The sequence below is a fragment of the Oryza brachyantha genome, chromosome 2 (genome assembly GCF_000231095.2).
Source record: "Oryza brachyantha chromosome 2, ObraRS2, whole genome shotgun sequence".
Classification (NCBI taxonomy): domain Eukaryota; kingdom Viridiplantae; phylum Streptophyta; class Magnoliopsida; order Poales; family Poaceae; genus Oryza; species Oryza brachyantha.
Window position 1 is genome coordinate 534,998 of NC_023164.2, and position 20,873 is coordinate 555,870.

A 20,873-nucleotide genomic window follows, 5' to 3' on the forward strand; every position below is an offset into this window, starting at 1 on the left:
TTTTCTACCACTCCTTTATGCCCCTTCCACAAAGCAATGGATGGATTCCATTTCAATTTCATTTCCATTTCCACCCCCACACCCACCTTTTTATCACCAACAACCAAAAGAGTGCATGGATTTGCAAACACCTGGAAATGTGCCATCCTCTAGTTTATTGTTTTTTTCTTCTGCTATTATAATATTTGTGTGCTAGCTAGCTAGCTGATCCACTACTATGGCCTCATTGCATCTGATCACTACCACAAGGAAAAAAAGTATTCGAATTGGACAATTATAGTGTGTTTTCAATATTATGTGTCGATTTAGGAGTGCTCTGTGGGAAGCTTAGGCTTCAAGTGTGGCTATCAGTAAGTGCTTGACAGTTGACACTCTAGTCTCTTATTGTTGAAAGTAAAATTAATGATGATGCATGGAAGGTGGTTAATTGACATTTGTGCAAACTAGCTAGCTGCCATGTCTGTCAATGGATTTTTTTTATTCACCTAGTTTTCTGAAAATTAAAGACTGTCAACTTCAAGACTAACAAAAGCACATAATTATTGAGGAAAGCATAATTTCACATTTTTCCTTTTTGTGATAGTAAGAGAATACTTCTGCTCCCCAAGTCCAAGTGTGGAGTATATCTGTAAAATCCCTTAAATTGTATTTGTGTGCACATGTAATTTTTTTCCAAAATGTATAGTTGATCAACTAGAAGTAAAAATATATATATAGGTGTGGAAAGGAGACTACATGTGAAGTGGCCAAGAAGATTTGCAACAAAGCCCTTTGATATCCCTGCCTCTTAACATGTGTATTCCACCATCCTCCACACCAACATATTTTATACCTGAACAAATGGTTGACATGTTGTGAACCGTTCCTTCCGATCCAGTGCTCATGATGAGATTAAAGAAAGTCTAATTCTAGATGCAAAGCAAAAGGCAGCACCCATATGGCCATAACATCTCCCTAATAAGCCCAAAAAGGAAGAACTAGAGAGATATTAATACATTTAAAAAAAAACACACAAACACTTCCATTTGCCCCAGCTCTACCCTGGCAAACAGTGCTGCCTCTCTGACCATAAAAAATCATGCTGTTAGTTTATCATATCCTCAAGGAACATCTTTCGGTGTCTTGCACTCTGGCATTTGATGATGCTGACTTTGCAAAATGCACAGCTATTACTAGAATACTAGAAAGGTGGCTGAGATTTGTGTAGTGGAAAAGAAAGCTGGTGTTGATGTGTGTAATTAAAAATTGTGGTGCTTAATTAAAAGATTTCAACTATGCAGCCATCTTGTGTGACCAAATGGTAGTAATAAGTAACAGCCACTTTACTCTGGTCAGGTAGTCAGCTAGCTGCAAAGTTCCTTTCTTCAGAGTAGTCATGAAGCATGCCTTTTGATCTTGTGATCCAAGATAACACTGAAATCAGAGTTTTTTTTTAAAAAAATGACTGATACTAGCAGCTGGTAAAGATGGCCATTGGAGTGTACCTGAAGGGCTGCCCAGTGATCACCAGGTTGTCTGAAACTGAAAAACCTACATTAGTTGGTAGGGTTTACACTGCAATGGTGCAGTTTACTGCTTAGCATGGATAATATAGCTAATTCAGGTAATCATGTATCACAAGTAATGTGAGTCAATCAGACAAGTTAAGACGTTGAAATATTGTACTTTTCTAATGTTGGAATGATTAGAATAATCCAATCACAGTTATTTTAGTTATCAACAATCTTTTCTTTAGATTTTCAGTTTATCATGAATGCACTCGGTTGCTTCCTCCTGAAATTCTCTTTAAGCGGAGTCAGAAGCATTGCGAAATGTCTGACTGATTAAATTTTAATAGAGTGGGAATACTAATAATTATTGTATGGGTGAAGGTACTTGTGGTGAAACTGCAGTGAGGAGTCAATTACTATGTGAACATAAGCATCATTTATTTTTCATATAGGGCCGTGATTAACCAAAAATCCAGAGATGTATAGCTCAACTGCACCAAGTATTCAATCCATTGTTAGTTTTTAAGCGGGCAAGATAACTACCTAGTATATTATATAGGAGTAACAGGGGCGATTGTTTGGCTTATTAAGGGAAAAGAGCAAACAACATATTTATAAATAAAAGATAATTTATAAATAAAAAATTTTATATATGTGTTCATAACGATCTAAAAGTCAGTGCTATAAAATAAAGTATGATGAAAAAACCTAAAAATTTACTCTAAATTTAAGATTCAAAGTCTAAATTTTGACTTATAAGTATAAAAAAAACAAAAAGATGGGTCCGATAAAGAAAACTGGTGTTGATGTATGAATTTATTAGAACTCATTGTACATTTATACCTATATCCTAGATGTTCAGGGGTCAACCATATCCCAAACTAATCTCAGGTTGTTACCTGAACCAGAAGTGGTTGGCTTAAATCACACATAAGTAGGTTTGGATGACAGATCGAGGTAGTAGACTGAAGAGAGACTTCTGACTTTTGCAGATAAATGCGTGTATGAGCAGACAGACAAAGGAAGCTGCTAATCATATGTAATCTTTAAGTCATCAGTGTCGGCTGTTTTCTGCAAACGGAAGGCACGAGGTGTCCACTTGAATTATTTGCCGGTAGAATGAATTAGCTGCATTTTTTTTTCTGCTACTTGCCTTGCCTTTTTTTTTTCTTTCTTCTTTCTGCACACGGTGTAATGACAGGGAGAGCACTGTTAATAACTCTATCTTTACTTTTGACTGTGAAATGGTTTTTATGCTTCGTAACTCCGACCTCTGCTTGATGGGTATGTGCAACCATTGAGGCATGGACACAGATCACTCCATACATACACATATATTCCATCTATTTTATATTTTAAAACTTTCTGGCATTGACTAGATTTATGTGTTAATGAATCTAGACACATATATAAAATATACTGATACATAAATGAATCAGCTAAACCCAGAAAGTCTTATAATATGGAACAGTCGGAGTACGACGATGCATCTCTTGGAAATTGTTTAGCTCGGTTTTGGCTAAAACTAAAAGTTATAGGGGTTATTTTTTTCGGGTTTTCAAGAAAAAACCATACGATATATACAGACAAAAATAATTTACGAATAAAACTTTTACATATGTGTTCTTAGCGATATTTTTAAAAAGGCTAAAAAATAAACTACGATAAAAAACCCAAAATCAACTCCAGTTTAACGTTAAAAATTCAAATTTTGAGCAATAAGTAGAAACAGAAATGAAAAGATGGGGTGACGGTCTAATGCAAAAGGAAAAAAAAACTTCTGTTACTTTCATTCAAAAAAAACTTCATTTTTATATATCTCACAAATACCATTCCAAAGTCAAATACAATAGAATGCACTCCACTGTACTCTACTAACTTTAACAAATTCCAATACATTTATCCCTCGCTTTGCAAACTCTAATGCATTTCTTCTTCACGTCCATAAATTTGAGTACACTGATGTCAAAAAGATGAAGTCCTTGTGTGACAATAAGTTAAACAAAGCAATTTTGGGACGAAGGGAATTACTGTATAAATACATTTTTCAGATGATATTGTATAAACTACATTTTTTATATATGAAAATTTTGTTGAACCCAGTATATTACATCGATGTGATACGATTGTGCCAAGAAAATTTAATGTATAAACACGTAGTATTGGTTTCGTTAGCATGTTATTTAACACTAGCATATTGTTCTGTGTGTTGCAACTGTATTTCAACTAAACAAAATCATCATTAACCCGTTATTACACTTTACATGCTTACAGCTGATGAATTTGGTATGAAACATGCATAGAGATTTTACTGACAGATTAAGCGATTAAACTATCAATAATTCAGCAAAAACATTACTCTAGAACATTTGACTGGACTGGTTCTAAAACAATTGAATATATAACCAGAGGCAGAAATTGCCACGAACAAGTTACAAAACAACTGGCCACTATATGTTTTATTAATTAGCAACGACTCTCTTGATTTCTTCTTGACACCGGAACGTACGGGAGATCGGGCGACTTACTACCATCTGATCATCTTCTTTGACTTGTGCTAATCCCTCCAGTCCGCTCACCAAAATGGAGGCCCTCCATTTTTTTTTGGATTAATCACTTCCTATAGTACTATAATTCCTTTCGATTTGGATAACACTGAGATCAAATTTTAAAACTTTGACTATTAATATTTTTTAAGGATATTTAGTTGAAGGCACTAGGATAATATCTATAGACGAGTGTTAAGAAGATGCTTTAATAAAATTAAATATTTGTTTATTTCTTTAATATATTATAAAACTGGTTATCCAAAAGATACGAATTATTAAACTTAGGGGGTAGCTGCTAATCTTCTACTGACACCCACATCCGCTGACTTATTCCCTAAATCATGAACAATAACATAAGCAAGAAAATGACATGAAACAAAATTTATTTCCTCATTGTGCTCCCTAATGGATCCAAGAAAATAAGCCAAACTTACTAACAAAACAATTTATTAATTTCCACGCAAAGGCTATGTTTGAACACGCAACAAATTCACATGAAACAGGTCGACTGATTCCGTCACCTTAAAATAAAAATAAATAGTTTGGTCCAGCTTCATAGTTCATCTGTTCTAGAGTACATGACCTAGAAATAAAAAAAATACGCGAGGTCTATTTTTCTTATTTAACACCGTTGACTTTAAGTCCATAGTTTTATTAAAAAATATAGATTGTTTTAAGATTTGATTTATTATTATGGGAACTTTAATCACGAGCTATATAATTTTTTTTATGTATTTGAAAAAAAATGAATAAGACGAACTGTGTCAAATATAGATAAAATAAGTAGCAAACAATCTTTGAAAACAATTAACCTGGAGAAATAGGAGTTTAGGACAGCTCATGAAGGTAAGCTAGCAGTATTAAACTTAACCAAAGAGTCAAACCCCAGGCATGCTAGTTAGTTAACCAACCTTCTTCTCGCTCCTCCACTCTCTCTCTCTCTCTAGGTTCTCCACTTCGTGCAAGCATGAAGCATGAAGCTTAGCAAGCTCATGCTGGATCAGGAGATGTGAATTCTCACCATGGATGGGTGCCCATGATCATCCTGAGCTCCAGGAGGAGGAGGAGGAGGAAGAAGTGAACAGTAGTGACTAGCTACTTGATCTTGTAGCTGATCAAGCTATGGTGGGAAGCAGAGGAGGAGATGTAGGGGTGGTAGCACTGGTGGTGGTGGTGCTGGTGGTGTCCAAGAACGGCGCCGTCGCGCAGTCGCCGCCGGCGCGGTGCAGCTCCGGCGACCTCGCGGCGCTGCGTGGCTTCTCGGCCGGGCTCGACGCCGCCGTCGACGGGTGGCCGGTGGTGGCCGCCGACGCGTCGAACGGTGACTACTGCTGCGCGTGGCATGGCGTGGTGTGCGGCGCGGCGGGGGAGGTCGTCGGCGTGGTTCTGCCCAACTGGACGCTCCGGGGGGTGGTCGCCGAGTCGCTCACCGGGCTCGCCGCGCTCCGGGTGCTGAACCTCTCCGGCAACGCGCTCCGCGGCGCGCTCCCGGCGGGGCTCCTCCGGCTGCGGGGGCTCCAGGTGCTCGACGTCAGCGTCAACGCGCTGGAGGGCGCGGTGGCCGTCGACCTCCCGGCGATACGCGTGTTCAATGTCTCGTACAACGCGCTGAACGGCAGCCTCCCCGTGCTCGCCGGCGCCGGCGGCCTCACGGCGTACGACGTCTCCGGCAACAACTTCGTGGGCGCCGTCGACGCCGCCGCCTTATGCCGCGCGTCGCCGAACCTGCAGATACTGCGGCTCTCGATGAACGGCTTCTCCGGCAATTTCCCCGTGGGGTTCGGGCAATGCCGGTCGCTCGTGGAACTCTCTCTCGACGGCAACGCCATCGCCGGGGCTCTCCCCGACGACGTGTTCAACCTCACGTCGTTGCAGATCCTCAGCCTCCGCAGCAACTCGGTCTCCGGCGGCCTGCCGCCGAGCCTGCGGAAACTCATCAGCCTCGTCCGCCTCGACGTCTCCTTCAACAACTTCTCCGGCGAGCTTCCCGACGTGTTCGACGCGATTGCTAGCCTCCAGGAGCTCTCGGCGCCGTCCAACCTGCTCACCGGCAAGCTGCCAGCGACGCTGTCGCAATGCTCCCGCCTCCGCGTCCTCAATCTCCGGAATAACTCGCTCACCGGCGACATCGGCCTCGAATTCCGTGCCCTCCAGAGCCTCGTGTACCTCGACCTCGGTGTCAACCACTTCACGGGCCCAATCCCGGCGAGCCTCCCCGAGTGCAGGGCCATGACCGCGCTAAACCTCGGCCGGAACAGCCTCACCGGCGAGATACCGGCGTCGTTCGCCGCATTCTCGTCGCTGTCCTTCCTCTCGCTCACCGGCAACAGCTTCTCCAACGTCTCGTCGGCGCTGCAGACTCTGCAGGGGCTGCCCAACCTGACGAGCCTGGTGCTCACCAAGAACTTCCGCGGCGGCGAGGCGATGCCGTCGGACATCGCCGGGTTCGCTAATATCGAGGTGCTCGTCATCGCCAACTGCGAGCTGCATGGCGCCATACCGGAGTGGCTCGCCGACCTCCGCAAGCTGAAGGTGCTCGACCTGTCGTGGAACCACCTCGCCGGCCCGATCCCGCCGTGGCTCGGCGAGCTCGACCGCCTCTTCTACCTCGACATATCGAACAACTCCCTCCAGGGTGAGATACCCCGCAAGCTGACGCAGATGCCGGCGCTCATGGCCGGCGGCGATGGCAGCGACGAGGCGCACGTGCAGGACTTCCCGTTCTTCATACGCCCCAACTCGTCGATGAGCGGGCGGCAGTACAACCAGGTCAGCAGCTTCCCGCCGTCGCTGGTGCTGGCGCACAACGAGCTGACCGGCGGCGTCCCACCGGCGCTCGGGGCGTTGACCAGGGTGCACGTCGTTGACCTGAGCTGGAACCGGCTGTCGGGGCCGATCCCGCCGGAGCTGTCGGGCATGTCGAGCGTCGAGACGCTCGACATGTCGCACAACGCGCTCTCCGGCGCCATCCCGGCGTCGCTGACGCGGCTCAGCTTCCTGTCGCGCTTCGACGTCGCGTACAACAACCTCTCCGGAGAGGTCCCCATCGGCGGCCAGTTCTCGACGTTCTCGCATGGGGAGTTCGAGGGCAACCCCTTGCTCTGTGGCTTCCACGTGGCGCGGTGCCCGCAGCCGGACGCGCCGCAGGCCGTGGACGGCGGCGGCGACGGTGGCAGGCGCAAGGACCGGGGCACCAATGTCGGCCTCATGACGGCAATCGTCGTCGGCACGGCGCTGCTTCTCGTGGTGACCGTGGTCGCGACGTGGCGGGCGTGGTCGAAACGGCAGGAGGACAACGCCAGGGTGGCGGCCGACGACGAGAGCGGCAGCCTCGAGTCGGCGTCGGCGAGGTCGACGCTGGTTCTCCTCTTCGCCAACGACGACGACGACGGCGGCGGCTCCAATCGGACGATGACCCTGGACGACGTGCTCAAGGCGACGGGCAACTTCGACGAGTCCCGCATCGTCGGGTGCGGCGGGTTCGGGATGGTGTACCGCGCGACGCTCCCCGACGGGCGGGAGGTGGCGGTGAAGCGGCTCTCCGGCGACTTCTGGCAGATGGAGCGCGAGTTCCGCGCCGAGGTGGAGACCCTCTCCCGCGTCCGGCACCGGAACCTCGTCACGCTGCAGGGGTACTGCCGCGTCGGCAAGGACCGCCTGCTCATCTACCCCTACATGGAGAACGGCAGCCTGGACCACTGGCTGCACGAGCGCGCCGACGTCGAGGGCGGCGGCGCGCTGCCGTGGCCGGCGCGGCTGAGCATCGCGCGCGGCGCGGCGCGCGGGCTGGCGCACCTGCACGCCTCGTCGGAGCCGCGTGTCCTCCACCGCGACATCAAGTCCAGCAACATCCTCCTCGACGCGCTCCTCGAGCCGCGGCTCGCCGACTTCGGGCTGGCGCGGCTGGTGCGCGCCCACGACGACACGCACGTGACCACCGACCTGGTCGGCACGCTAGGGTACATCCCGCCGGAGTACGGCCACTCGTCCGTGGCCACCTACCGCGGCGACGTGTACAGCTTCGGCGTGGTCCTGCTCGAGCTGGTCACGGGGCGGCGGCCCGTGGACATGGCCAGGCCCGCCGGCGGCGGCCGCGACGTGACGTCGTGGGCGCTCCGCATGCGGCGGGAGGGCAGGGCCGACGAGGTGGTCGACGCGAGCGTCGGCGAGAGGCGGCACCGCGACGAGGCGGGCAGGGTGCTCGACGTGGCGTGCGCTTGCGTCAGCGACAACCCCAAGTCGCGGCCGACGGCGCAGCAGCTGGTGGAGTGGCTGGATGCCGTCGCCGCCGCGCCGGCGTCGACTGACACGGATCACAGCGCTAGTAGATGATCAAAATCACTAAATGCAAAAAACTTTAGCTGATTCCTCCAGTGTTCTGCATGGCTGAAAGTTTTGCAGTAAGCAGAGTAGATTATTGTGCAAACCACCATAAGGCACACAGTACAGTAAAATCATGGTAATTACTACTAATTGACACTGTAACAGTACACATGTATAGTGATTAGTGATCAGTGGTTTGTTGCTGTTAGTTTACAGCTGCGAGTTGTGTGGTGTGCATAGCAACTGCAGTTCTATCTGCACTGCAAGCTCAAAGTTGAGCTGTGCAGGATTCCAAGTAATTAATCAAAACTGCTAATTTTTAACCATGCTGGTTCCAAGTAATCAAAGTTGAGCTCAAAGCTGATTCTGCCTACGGCTGCTGAATTGCACAAGGATATGGCAATATGGCATGCCATATAGACTCTTCTGCTCATCTGGATTGCAAGGATGTATTGATACGTGCGAGAAAATGCAGCAAATTAAACATCTTACTAATCCAGGAGCATTCCTAGCTTGTTAATCTCTGCCAGATTCACTATTATAATACATATATGCTGCTTTAATTTCACATGTAGTACCAGTGTACCAGTTCAGGTTGTCCGAACACCAACTCGTCCATTGCCATGGCGAACCAGGCCCACAGAAACGCAGAAAGCTTTGATGATCCATGGTCCTCCTGAGCAAGAACAAGACAACAATTATTCTCCTCTACTTAATGTGCAAACAGTTCAGTTAAATGCATACTACTACACTCTTCTCCACTTCAGTTAACACCGAATCCCGAGCTTAATCGCAGCTATCACCAGCAGTAATCGCCGTTTGCCCGATCACCCATGCGACGGGCCGGGCCCACCTGTCATCCACTACGCGACGCCAAATCGCCATGCCCGTTTTCACATGCTGGAGCTCGGGAGTCGGGAGGAGGAAGACGAAGATGGGAGGACAGCCATGATTGGGGACGTGGGGCCCAGCTGCAGCGACTGTTTCTCGTCCAGCGTGGCATTTCACATTCATCGCCCCCTCGGATTGGGGCCCACCTGTCACGGTCGCCACCACCTGGCAAGGTGGTCTACCCACGCCCGTCGACATGTGGGGCCATCGGTACGGGTACAAGGTGATACAGTAGCATGGGTACATATGTTGTGGGTGAGAATGTGATTTTGTTACTACCAAGGTGTGAGAGAGAGAAAAAAAAGAAAAGTGGCCGTTGCCGTGAGGTAATCCCACCTCATGCCCTGGCCCACTTTACCATTTTACCCCTGCTCCGGCGAAGCGGGGCCCACATGTCGGTGAGAGGACTAGTCAGTGGCAGAGAGCGTAATTTCTTCGAAAATGGGAGGCTAATGGGGTAATTACGAGCCCGTCAAAGCGCAGTCAAAGCAGACACACTCCCGAGCTTAGCTTAGCTTTAACTGCCCATCTCATCATCACTCTCCGCCTCTCTCTCTCCCTCGCGCTCCTCCACGCAGCTCGCAGATCTCCACCCCGCGCCGCCGCCATGGAGTACGAGCGCATCGAGAAGCCGTTCCCCACGCAGGTACGTGCACCCGCGCCCACCCACCGCCGGCGGCGGCGGCGGCGACGCTGCCACCGCCCGCCATGGCGGCGTCCTGTCTGGTTTGCTCTCCACCTGTTTGGAGTAATGCGTGCTCCGGTTGGTGTGGTTAGGGCGGAGGGTTCTCGCCGAAGCGGCTGCGGGCGATGCTGCTCGGGGTGGAGAAGCGGCGGAAGGGGCAGGAGGAGGAGGAGGAGGGCGTCGGGGAGGTGGATGATGAGTACGGCGCGGTGCCCAAGGCCTCCGTCAGATCCGACGCCGACGCCGATGCGCGCAGTGAGTGTTTTTACTCCCCTTCTGCTGAAGCATTCTGATTTTGCATTTTGGGGTTTGGTAGAGTGGCTTCGTTCATAAAGCTTCCGTCTTGGGAGGGTTTGGTCACCTGCATTGCACGATTGGGACCAAAGTACCTTAGCTCTAATATGGGACATGGTCATTGGCCAATCCCCTTCTGCTCAAGTGGGTTAATAACATGAGTAGCTTGACTAAGAACTTCATTGGCCAGGTGGGCTTTGAGAAAGGGAGAAATATCTTGATTTGTCATGCTGACATTTGTAGATGAATTGTGATTCTAGTCCTTGATTTTTGTTTTCCCTTTTGTCCTTTGTCATCATGGGGGGCTTTGAAGGGCGCTGAAGTCCAACTTCCTTTAAGTCCTGTACCTTGGCATTGCATAATTTCAGGTAGAAAGTGTGATGGTTTGCTTTTAGTGGGCAACTGAATTGAAAGTGGCAGACCATGATTGCTTCAATCTTCAGCTGATTTCAGCATGCTCTAACCGTGACTGTTTTTTTTTTTGGGTGCAGGAGGAGGTAGCATGTGCGAAGAATACAAGGACGTAGATGTGGTGAGCACCATCTCAGAATCTTCGTCCTCGTTGGAGACAGGGAGTGGACACAGATCGCGTGACACCCACTCCATGGGTTCGCGGGTAAGGGTGCCTGAGGAGGACTCCTGTGATTCGGAGAGTGTGGCATCCAACTTTGAGTTTCATAAGGAGCGAGGGACCTCTGCTCGATCTGCGACAGCAGCAATCGTTCCTCCGTTCTCAAAGCCTGCACCATCAAAGTGGGATGATGCTCAGAAATGGATTGCCAGCCCAACAACAAACCGCCCTGGTAGGGCTGGAGGAGTGCCACAGAGGAAGATAGAAAAAACTACCTTTGGTGGTGGTGGCGGGAGGCTGCCGGCTACGAAGGTTGTGCTGGAGGCTACAGAGGAGATAGATACTAAGAGGGTTGATCCAAGCCAAGATAAAAGGGAAATTGGGTGGCAGAAAGCGGCAAATTGGGCCCCACCTGATCCGTATCCAGAAGTTGAGCCTTGTGCAAAGTCTGCACTTGCCGAAGAAATTACAGTAGCTGATTCAGCTGGTAAGGAGTGCTGCAGTCGTTATGTCATCGTGCCTCGGTTCTTCCACTTTCCATAAAAAAGTAGTTTGTGGTACAATGTGTAGTGTGATTAATCCTTCCACTAAGAGTCTGATTGATCTTGTGTTGCCATTAGTTGAGTGGAGCATTATGCCATGTAGGGCTCCACACATTATGAGTCATTAACTCACCATCAACTGTCTCTCACAATGACAATGCCTCATTTGACAATGTACGGAGCTTTATTTCCCTTTCAACAGTTTAGTTAAAACAGTTGCATAGATGAATTTAGATAGTTTGTGTGTTTGTTTGTTCCTTTAGATAGGTGAGAGGGTCAACAGGAGATGCATGAATGCAAGCAAGATTTCCTTTCCAGAACTTTATATGTAACATTGTTTCATCAATATTCCATTCTTCACTTTGTTAATAGGTCCTGTATATAAAGCATTAGCCCATGGAGGGATCTCCACATTATGAATCACTAACTCACCATTATACTTGTGGCCCTGTCTCATTCACAATGGGAATACCTCATGTGATGGTGTGCAGAGATTTATTCCACTTTTCAACAATTTAGTTGCATGGATAAATCTAGACAGTTGCATGTTTGTTTGTTCATTTAGAGAGGTGATAGAATCAGCAAGAGATGTGTGAATGCAAGCAAGATTTCCTTTTCTGAACTTTGTGTGGCATTTTTCACCAATTCATTTATTTCACTTTGTTAATGTGCCATGTATATAAACTATTTATCCCTTATTTTAAAATGAGCAGTAATTTATCCATTCGCATTACTTTTCTAACTAGAAATTGAGCAAGATCATATATGCCTAAAAATTTGAATTTGTGGCTTTGTGCAGTTTCTTTTAATCGTCATGATTCATCTACCACGCTTCAGAGTGCCACAACATGTATACCTCCCCCACCAACAGTTCGATCAGTGTCAATGAGGGACATGGGTACAGAAATGACTCCTATTGCGAGCCAAGAGCCATCCCGAACAGGAACACCGGTGAGGGCGACAAGTCCAGATTGTTCTCGCCCAACCACTCCACGGAAAACAATAGGCCCCAATGCAATTGGTGCTGTTATCAGCCATGGCGAATGTAGCAACGCGGAATTAAGTGAACAGGAATTGCAAATGAAGACTAGAAGGGAGATAATGCTCCTTGGTACCCAGCTTGGTAAAACAAACATCGCGGCATGGGCAAGCAAGAAAGAAGAGGAAAAAGATGCATCACTTTCACTGAAATCATTACCGATGGACCAATCGACACCGAAGGTTACAGAAATCCGTGCTGCAGCTTGGGAAGAGGCAGAGAAAGCCAAATATCTAGCAAGGTTCTTCATTAAGCTTTCTCTCTTATCACAAGAGTCCCTTTGTTTTTGTTAAATTATGCATGATCGGTGAGTTACTCTATATCCAATTCCAGATTTAAACGAGAAGAAATTAAGATCCAAGCATGGGAAGACCATCAGAGAGCTAAAATCGAAGCTGAAATGAGAAAAATTGAGGTAAGCCTAATAGAAAGCATGCCCATGGATCTGTAATACATTGTTTCATATGATCGTATCTTCTTGATTTGATATTCTGGCAGCTTTTTTATATTCCATTCCATGTCTACGTGCATGTTATAGATGGTATGGGATTTGTTCTGCTGATGATGGTAGATGACTATTATGGTAACCTTGTGGACTTTTGGTGCTGTTGAGTGCACATCATGTCATTGACATGACATATGACACCTGGGAAGCTAAAGACATCAATGCTGTTGGGAATTTTAGTAGTTGATCACCTCTTCCAGTGTTGTCTGAATTCACTGCACAGCACTCTTACTATTATGCTTCAATCTGCTAAGCTCAGATTTGTTATGCCATACACAACCATTGGTACCCTGTTACTGCTGTGAGGCTGTACTGCATTTTATCTTGTCTGGAGAAATTAGTACAGCAAAGCGTTTGCCTCAGTCTAAAACATAACCTGGGATAATACCTAGCCTCGATCATTTTTCCTGTCAAATCAGCATGACGCTGAGTGTTTCACCATTATCTTCCTTTCATCTGGATATGGCACAGCAACTTATCCTTTCTTGCATTCAGTTATAGCATACTTTGTTAAGAATGCACAATCTGATTTGCATTCCCTTTCCATGCTTGTGCAAGTTTCATTATTCTTGCGGGATATCTCAATTGGTGATAAAAAAAAATAAATTGTCCGTTCTAATGGATGGGTTTCTGTTCCTCAAGGTTGAGGTGGAAAGGATGCGAGCCCGTGCGCAAGACAAGCTGATGAGCCAGCTCGCGTCGGCGAGGCACACCGCAGACGAGAAGCGGGCCGCGGCGGAGCTGAAGAGGAGCCGCGCGGCTGCAAAGACGGCGGAGCAGGCGGACCACATCAGGAGAACCGGCAGGATGCCGCCCTCCATTGGCTGCTGGAACTGGTGCTCGTAGTCGTAGCAAGCAGAAAAAGCTTCTCCTCAACAACTCTTGTCTCTGCCAAACCGTGGAGCATCTCGCAAGCCCTGAAGCGACCGCCGGCGTCTGTTTTTACTGTGCTCGTGTAGAGTATTGTCTTTTGATTTGTTTCGGTAGATATTAAGTCGAGAAGAAGACGAGTCACTTGTAATTATATGGAGTATATAAGATGCAAGCTTGTTGCCGTTTTCTGTGTGGTTTTACTTGGATGTCATTCTGTCATGTTCAGGTTCAGTTCGGGTTACCAGTACAAGGTAGAGTCGAGCAATGACACAAATAGTGAAGCAAAGCTCATGAAGTATACGACTGGGGGGAATCATGTTCAGCTAAAATTTGAGCCACACACAAAATATACATTACTAGCTGGGGAATCATGCATTGTAACATCTTACCAAAAAGAATAAGCTAATCAGCTCAACCACAGGAGCTCTATTTCGCTGTTGCTAGACAGATAGTGCATTTTCTTTTCATGGGCCTCATGGGTTATCACAGAAGTAAGCTTTTAACTCTCAGAATAGTGTTTAAATTCTGGCTGGGTTGTTTCCTGTGCATTTTCTTTTCATCTTCTGTCCATATGGCTGCAGCAGTTTCAACATCTAACAGGTGCAATTTATGATCATAACACTCACATATGAACAGAAGCATCACTCCCAGACATCATACATAACAGAATGACAAACTTAGATAAACCAGTCAATTTAGCTCCTTTCTCTTTTCAAAGCTCACTAAACATTACTACCAACTTAACATCAAGGTTTTGAACTCGTTACAATGCTCCTTCCTCCTGCAGAACATCAGAAGAACTGAGCACCGATTCAATATCGAACAAAGCACTGAAATCTGGGTGGCGGCGGGTGCCGGAAGGAATCAGCTAGAGGGCAGCACTGTGTTTTTTTTTTCTTTTGTCAAGTGTCTTTTAACAGCTGCTTCTTCTCCTAGTTCCTCTTTGTAACTAGGTTATGCTTGTCTATACTGCTCTTAATGAAATTTGGTCACATTTGGTTGAAAATCTTACATGAGATACTGACTAATTTCGATTTAGAGCAACCATGGTTTTTATAGATAGATAGGATATGATAATGCAAACAAGAGCAACAGCAATTGAAAGGAAAGCTGCTACCATGCTCTACTCGAACTTCTTGATGAGGGAGAGGTCGTTGAGCATCTTGTCGATCTTCTCGCTGCCGGGGTCGCCGTGGAACCTGCCGCCGGAGCGGAGGGAGGGGACGAGCGCGGAGGCCTCGTCGCTGGTGTCGGGGCAGAGGTTGCCGATGGTGCAGAGCTCGAACTCGGCGAGGCCGTAGCGGCTGAGCGTCTCCCGCACCTGCCGCACGGCGTCGGGGTTCTTGTACCGGCTGAACCGCTTCACGTACTGCAGCGACTTCTCGAACACCTGCGACACCTGCGACGCCGGGTCCCCGTCCGACATGTGCTGGATCTGCTCGTACTTGTGCTCCAGGATGATCGCCACCTCGCAGTTCATCAGGCACTTCGCCTTCAAGAACTCTGCAACCCGCACCTGTCAGATCAGATTCCCCCCCAAAACCCTAGAAACCAAAACCAATCCCCAATTCGATCCGATCCGATCCGAGAGAATACGCACCCTCGCCGATCTTGAGCTCCGCGGCGTTCTCCTCCTCCTCGCCGGACATGTCGCCGCCTTCTCCCTCTCTCTCCTCTCGCTTGCTCACCTCGAGCAGCGATGGCAATGGCGATGGCGACGCCGCTGCGGAGTCGAAGGGGGAGAAGAGGTGAGAGAGGCGGCGGGTCGAGCCGCTCTTAACGGGCCAGGCCCATGACCCGATTAGGCCCAGTACGCTAGTGGGCCAGGCCGTAGCAGTACACTTCGGTGTTTCCTTTCTGAGTGATCTGGACCGTCCATCCGGGTATAGACGGTCGGATGATGTTTGTGCTGCCGCCGCGCCGGCGAATTGAAGTCGCCGGCGACCAGGACGGGTGGAGTTGTCGTCTTCTCCGGCGACGGTGTGATTTGAAGGGCTCGTTTCCCAAGGAGATAGCACTGGGGGTGTAGCTCATATGGTAGAGCGCTCGCTTCGCATGCGAGAGGCACGGGGTTCGATTCCCCGCACCTCCATTTTTTTATTTGTGTGTGGATTTATCCACCATTTTTTTTATTATTTATCCCATTTTTTTATTATTTTATTATTTATCCCATTTTTTTATTGTTTATCCGGTGGGTGTGGGCTCCACCTGGCAGTGAGAGGGTAGGTGGTGGCCTCGAGCGCGCGCGACTCGCGTGGATTGCTGCGGTGTGGTGGCGGTGCAGCGGCGTTCGTCTCCTCACCTCTCGTCCACTCGTCGTCGCCGGCGAGGCCAGCCATGGCGTCGCCCGCGCCCGCGCCTCTCTCCGGCGCCCGTCCCCTCCACCTGCGCCCTCCGGCGCCGCGCTGCCTGTGCGGCGGCCAGCCGCCGTCGCCGGTCGTGTCGCGCTTGCGCCGGCTTGGGGTGTTCGACCGGCGCCGCGCCGCGACCCGCTGCTCGCCGCGCGCGGAGGCCGGGGACGTGGAGGCGCAGGCGCTCAGGGCGGGGGTCTCCGTGTACAAGCCGCGCTCCTACGAGGTGCTCGTCTCCGACGCCGCCCGCTCCCTCGCCTGCGCCATCGACGAGGGCAAGACCCGCCTCGAGGTCGAGTTCCCGTGAGCACGCCACCAACCCACCTCGCCTCCTCTTTTACCACCTCGCTCTGATTAATGCCTTGCCTGCATTCTCTCATCCATTTTGTTTCATGGTGGTGCTCTTGAAAAAAAGGCCTCTGCCCAGCAACATCTCATCTTACAAGGTACTCAATCTCATTGACACTCCTGAACTTCCATGCTTGGCCATGAGTGAATCCCTGTGACGATGTAAATACTAGTTTGTATTTATGCACATAAACTGCTCTAGTTTAGTTTGAATGCCACTACCTCTGTATAATGTTAGTTGCATTTTGGATCCAATTCTAGTTAGACCGAAGAAGAATCTCCTATTTGTTCGTTGGCTTCAACTTGTAAAAGGTTTATCTTTGGCTGTCACATATCTGTGATGAATGCTTAAAGTTAAAAAAAATTACATTTGCTGTCATGGTTTTTCGTTCTCAAGGGCTCATCGGACGAGTTCATTGACGCCAACATCCAGCTTGCACTTGCTGTTGCTAGAAAACTCAAGGAGCTCAAGGGGACTAGGTCTTGTATAGTAAGTTCAAGCTTCATGCCTTATCCTACTCCAGAATCATTCTGGGGCATGCAAAGATATGCTCATAAATTATCTTCTACTTGTTCACAGGTGTTTCCTGACCAACCAGAAAAGCGCAGGGCATCACAGCTGTTCGGGACAGCTATAGACTCGGTAAAACAATGCCTTATGAAACAATATATATTTTTTAGAGGATGCGGAAATTCGTTTATTTTTCCTCTCATGACTGTAGGAGCTTATTTGGTTATTATGTCTGTGTTTTTCTCGTTCCATCTCTTGTAGATTGAGAGTGTTACTGTTGGTTCCCTGGATGATGTGCCTTCTGGACCTGTTAATAATTTCTTCAAATCCATAAGAGATACCCTGGATTTTGACTTTGCTGAAGATAACGAAGGTGAACTGACAGTAGTTCTGTATAGTATGGTGATATATTAAACTATTAAAGACAACAAACACTATATTTATATGCCTCCATGAGGCTATCATGTCCAAGATGAATCCTTTGTTGCTAGCATTTTATCAGAATTTTCTTATGTCTTGCCTCTCTTCAGTGTTCAAGCCTTGTCTATAGACTATAGAGGAGCTTAATAGTTCCTGCAAACACCTTATGCCAAGAGCCATCATGTTATGGTACATGATAAGTAGCATTTAATTGGTAACATCATCTTTGTGCATTTCCTAAAAATATGTATGTATTTGTGCAAATGGCAAGTCTTTACATTTCTACTTGACACGGTTAAAAATTTAAAATAAAAGGACATTATTGATCAGTGGGTACTTATTTGTACATGGGCATATTCCTTACATGGGTAAAATTCAGTGAGATTCTCGAGATACTATTGTGTCAGCCTATCAGGCCTTCAGCAGATATTTCAAGCAAGGACCATCAGTAACAAAGTTGAACAGTATAACATGAGACATATCATTTATAATTATAAGCATCCAAAATAAATTTCATAACTAGTTGGCTACTGTGGGTACAGATCGATGGAAATCTGATGAACCACCATCGCTATATATCTTCATCAACTGCAGCACACGTGACCTTTCATCTATAGAGAAGTATGTGGTATGTCTAAAATGATGTTCTTCCCTTGCTAACATGTATGTGGATGTTCTTTTAGGAGCTGCTTGGTTTGCTCTGTTGTGCTAAACTTCAACACTTATTATCATCATTTGGCCAGTTAGCTATTTCTACTGTTAAATAACCATGCTCTGAGCTTCATTATATGTAGTAACTGGTGGAAAAAAGATGAGGAAATCATGTGCAGCTGCAAATAAGCCTTAGATATATATCATCACCATTTATTTTTCATATGAAGAGCCTGATATGTAAGAAAATTGCAAGGAACGCTGAATCCACACCACAAACTACAGGGATTCTCTCTCATCTTCCAGTCAATTGTATATTGTACTTCTTTTAAAATGTATATTTTCAACCTTCAGTGGGGGAAATATAGAATTTTTTTTTACTTTGTCACGTATAAGCAAATAATATGCAACATAAGGTTTTAAGGAATGATGCATTAATTTTTTTAGAGAAAAGGCTTAACAGCCCTGCTTTTTATAAAGCACAGATTGCTTTGCTGCTGGGGTTACCAGCTTACAATATCTGGTACATCCAAAAGAGACTAAAAACACATGATGCATTAATTGTTGGTTTAGCAGTTGTGTTTAATTTGTGCATTTTTTTCATTCATCTTCCATTCATTTGCAATTGTTCAGGATCAGTTTGCCTCATCTGTCCCAGCCCTTCTCTTTAATCTTGAACTAGATACCTTGCGGTATGTCTCTTATGTCCCATCTGATGGCTTGTTCCTTCTAAACTAACCTCTATGGATAACTGATGAGCTTTATCCTCCAGTTCTGATTTGGGGCTTCTTGGATTCCCACCAAAAGATTTGCATTACAGATTTCTTTCCCAGTTTACCCCAGTATTTTATATCAGGCAACGTGACTACTCTAAGGTACCCATTTGTTTTACTTTTACCTACTAACCATACTCTTTGTATCTGAACCATCTATCATCAGTATTCTCTTTTTATTATGTAGACAATTGCAGTCACTCCATATATCGTGAACTACAGTGGTGCGGTATTCCGCCAATACCCAGGTAATACTTTAGTGCGAAGTTAGTTTTCCTGGCCACCAACACACAATTGTTTTCCACAGTATGTGTTCACTTCAAAAGATGGAGAATTTGTGCCTTTCAATCCTCACCATATTTTTGCAACAAAAGATCAAACTAGATAACATGTAAGGTGTGTGTTCCTACCCATCATTGCTATCAGCTACTGATATAGTAAGTTTTTTGTGTTTTCAGGGCCATGGCAAGTCATGCTTAAACAGGCCGACGGTTCTTATGCATGTGTTGCAGAGAGTGCAGCACGGTTCACTTTGGGACAGGTCATACAATATTTTGCTTGCATGAGTTAGTTATCTCATTTTGGAGTTTGTATATGATGTTCCATGGTTTCCATTTAGGCTAAGGAAGAACTCTTGAGAGTTCTTGGTTTGCAAGAAGAAGAAGGAAGCTCACTTGAATTCCTCAGAAGAGGATACAAGGTTTGCATCTCGTCTCACTTTAGTTGATAGGAAGGATTGTACCTCATTGTGGGTAAAATGCAATACTATTTGACTGTAGTCAGCTTCACATCATCATACAGTATAGCAATAGCCTTTTTTGTGGTATCAGCATGTCTCATGTTGTGTTGGGTTGAGTAGTTGCACATGGAATGTTTGCATATCTGCACTTCGTCAAGCTAGCATTGGCTTTGCCATCTAAAAAAGTTAACCTGTAATATTGCAGAATGCTACTTGGTGGGAAGAGAATGTGGATCAGGAGAAATCGTCAGCATGGCGAACTTGAGGCCCTGCTGCTGGAGTGCTGGCTGATCGAGTCATTGGGTGCCGATCAGATTTGAGAGTTCAAACAGGCACAGAAACAAATGGTTCTCTGAAATCGCAGAAAGGCAGAGCCAAGGCGCCAAGGATGCAATTGTACATTTGTGCTTGTGTATGTTACGCTATGTGAGTAATAGGCACCGAGGGTTTTGAGAAGAATTTTGGTTTTCTTCCTTTTTCCTGTAAGTAATATATGTTGTACTCTGGCTCATTGAAGCATGAAGCAACTCCACTCCTTTTTTTTCTTTGATGAGAGGAAGATATATAACTTCCAATTACCAGTGCCTCATTGCTTCATGTGCACACAACTTTCCATGCCTGAACTTACCCAACTGAGATCACTTGCAGTTGCTTGTATAACTGCAACCTTAGCGATGGTTGCATGACTTTAGATAAAAAAAAAAAGGGTTCGGACATGCCTGGCTCACACCCATGGGTGAGGGGGCGACGGCCTAAGACCCATGCTAGAAGGGGGGCCATTATCCTCTTGGGGCGAAACATTGAGAAAAATATTTTGGACAACATTGATCTTAAAAAATACTATAGATGATTTTGCTTCAAAAATGCTCGTAGAAATTTATTTCTAGAAAATACAATAGGTATATCTCATTTGGTATTCATAATATTCTTATACTTAAATTGTATGGTTCTATGTGTTTTATTGATATCATTGTGTTATATAGCTTATATAACTATATTAAAAAAGTAGTCTTAATAACCTATAATGCAAAGTTCGTCTAGAGACTTAAAAATATAGGGTCAGTATTGGGTTCATATTTGGTAGGGTACTAACGTGAAGAGAGATTTATGTATGCAATATAGCATGTACTGAATCGTTGTGTCTAACTCGTGGTGTAGCTTTGTGTTATCGTCAATTTGATCCAACGGTTATGGATAGACATGACTATTTAACTTTTGGTCACTATTGTAACTGCGCACTAGATCTTGATTCCAACTTACAACACCTGTTGGCTCCATCATTTTTTAGGCAACCGTTTGGCTCATTATCATAGATGTT

At 46.3% G+C, this 20,873-nt stretch overlaps 4 protein-coding genes and 1 non-coding gene across 5 annotated transcripts; 4 read left to right on the forward strand and 1 right to left on the reverse strand.

Annotated features, from left to right (window-relative positions):
• The first annotated feature begins 5,101 nt into the window (after positions 1-5,101).
• LOC102705137 (phytosulfokine receptor 1-like) lies at positions 5,102-8,666 on the forward strand. Its single transcript, XM_040520666.1, has one exon. The coding sequence runs from the start codon at positions 5,162-5,164 to the stop codon at positions 8,369-8,371; it is 3,210 nt and encodes a 1,069-aa protein (XP_040376600.1). The 5' UTR covers positions 5,102-5,161; the 3' UTR covers positions 8,372-8,666.
• Positions 8,667-9,820: 1,154 nt separating this feature from the next.
• Positions 9,821-14,126, forward strand: LOC102706909. The gene is made up of 6 exons (XM_006646722.3): positions 9,821-9,899; positions 10,031-10,193; positions 10,724-11,290; positions 12,145-12,625; positions 12,718-12,799; positions 13,532-14,126. Exons 1-6 carry the CDS (start codon positions 9,861-9,863, stop codon positions 13,733-13,735), a joined length of 1,536 nt encoding a protein of 511 aa, XP_006646785.1. The 5' UTR covers positions 9,821-9,860; the 3' UTR covers positions 13,736-14,126.
• A 297-nt stretch (positions 14,127-14,423) lies between these two features.
• LOC102707185 (DNA-directed RNA polymerase II subunit 4) lies at positions 14,424-15,487 on the reverse strand. Its single transcript, XM_006646723.3, has 2 exons — positions 15,363-15,487; positions 14,424-15,265 (listed from the first exon to the last, which is right to left on the reverse strand). The coding sequence occupies exons 1-2, from the start codon at positions 15,409-15,411 to the stop codon at positions 14,886-14,888; spliced, it is 429 nt and encodes a 142-aa protein (XP_006646786.1). The 5' UTR covers positions 15,412-15,487; the 3' UTR covers positions 14,424-14,885.
• A 294-nt stretch (positions 15,488-15,781) lies between these two features.
• On the forward strand, positions 15,782-15,854 carry TRNAA-CGC. The gene has a single exon. It is a non-coding gene; the product is annotated as a tRNA-Ala (tRNA).
• Positions 15,855-15,989: 135 nt separating this feature from the next.
• On the forward strand, positions 15,990-20,171 carry LOC102705409 (protein LOW PSII ACCUMULATION 3, chloroplastic). The gene is made up of 12 exons (XM_006648170.3): positions 15,990-16,416; positions 16,529-16,559; positions 16,859-16,951; positions 17,042-17,104; positions 17,234-17,345; positions 17,935-18,020; positions 18,677-18,735; positions 18,816-18,918; positions 19,004-19,064; positions 19,275-19,357; positions 19,436-19,516; positions 19,761-20,171. The coding sequence occupies exons 1-12, from the start codon at positions 16,100-16,102 to the stop codon at positions 19,818-19,820; spliced, it is 1,149 nt and encodes a 382-aa protein (XP_006648233.2). The 5' UTR covers positions 15,990-16,099; the 3' UTR covers positions 19,821-20,171.
• The last annotated feature ends 702 nt before the right edge of the window (positions 20,172-20,873 follow it).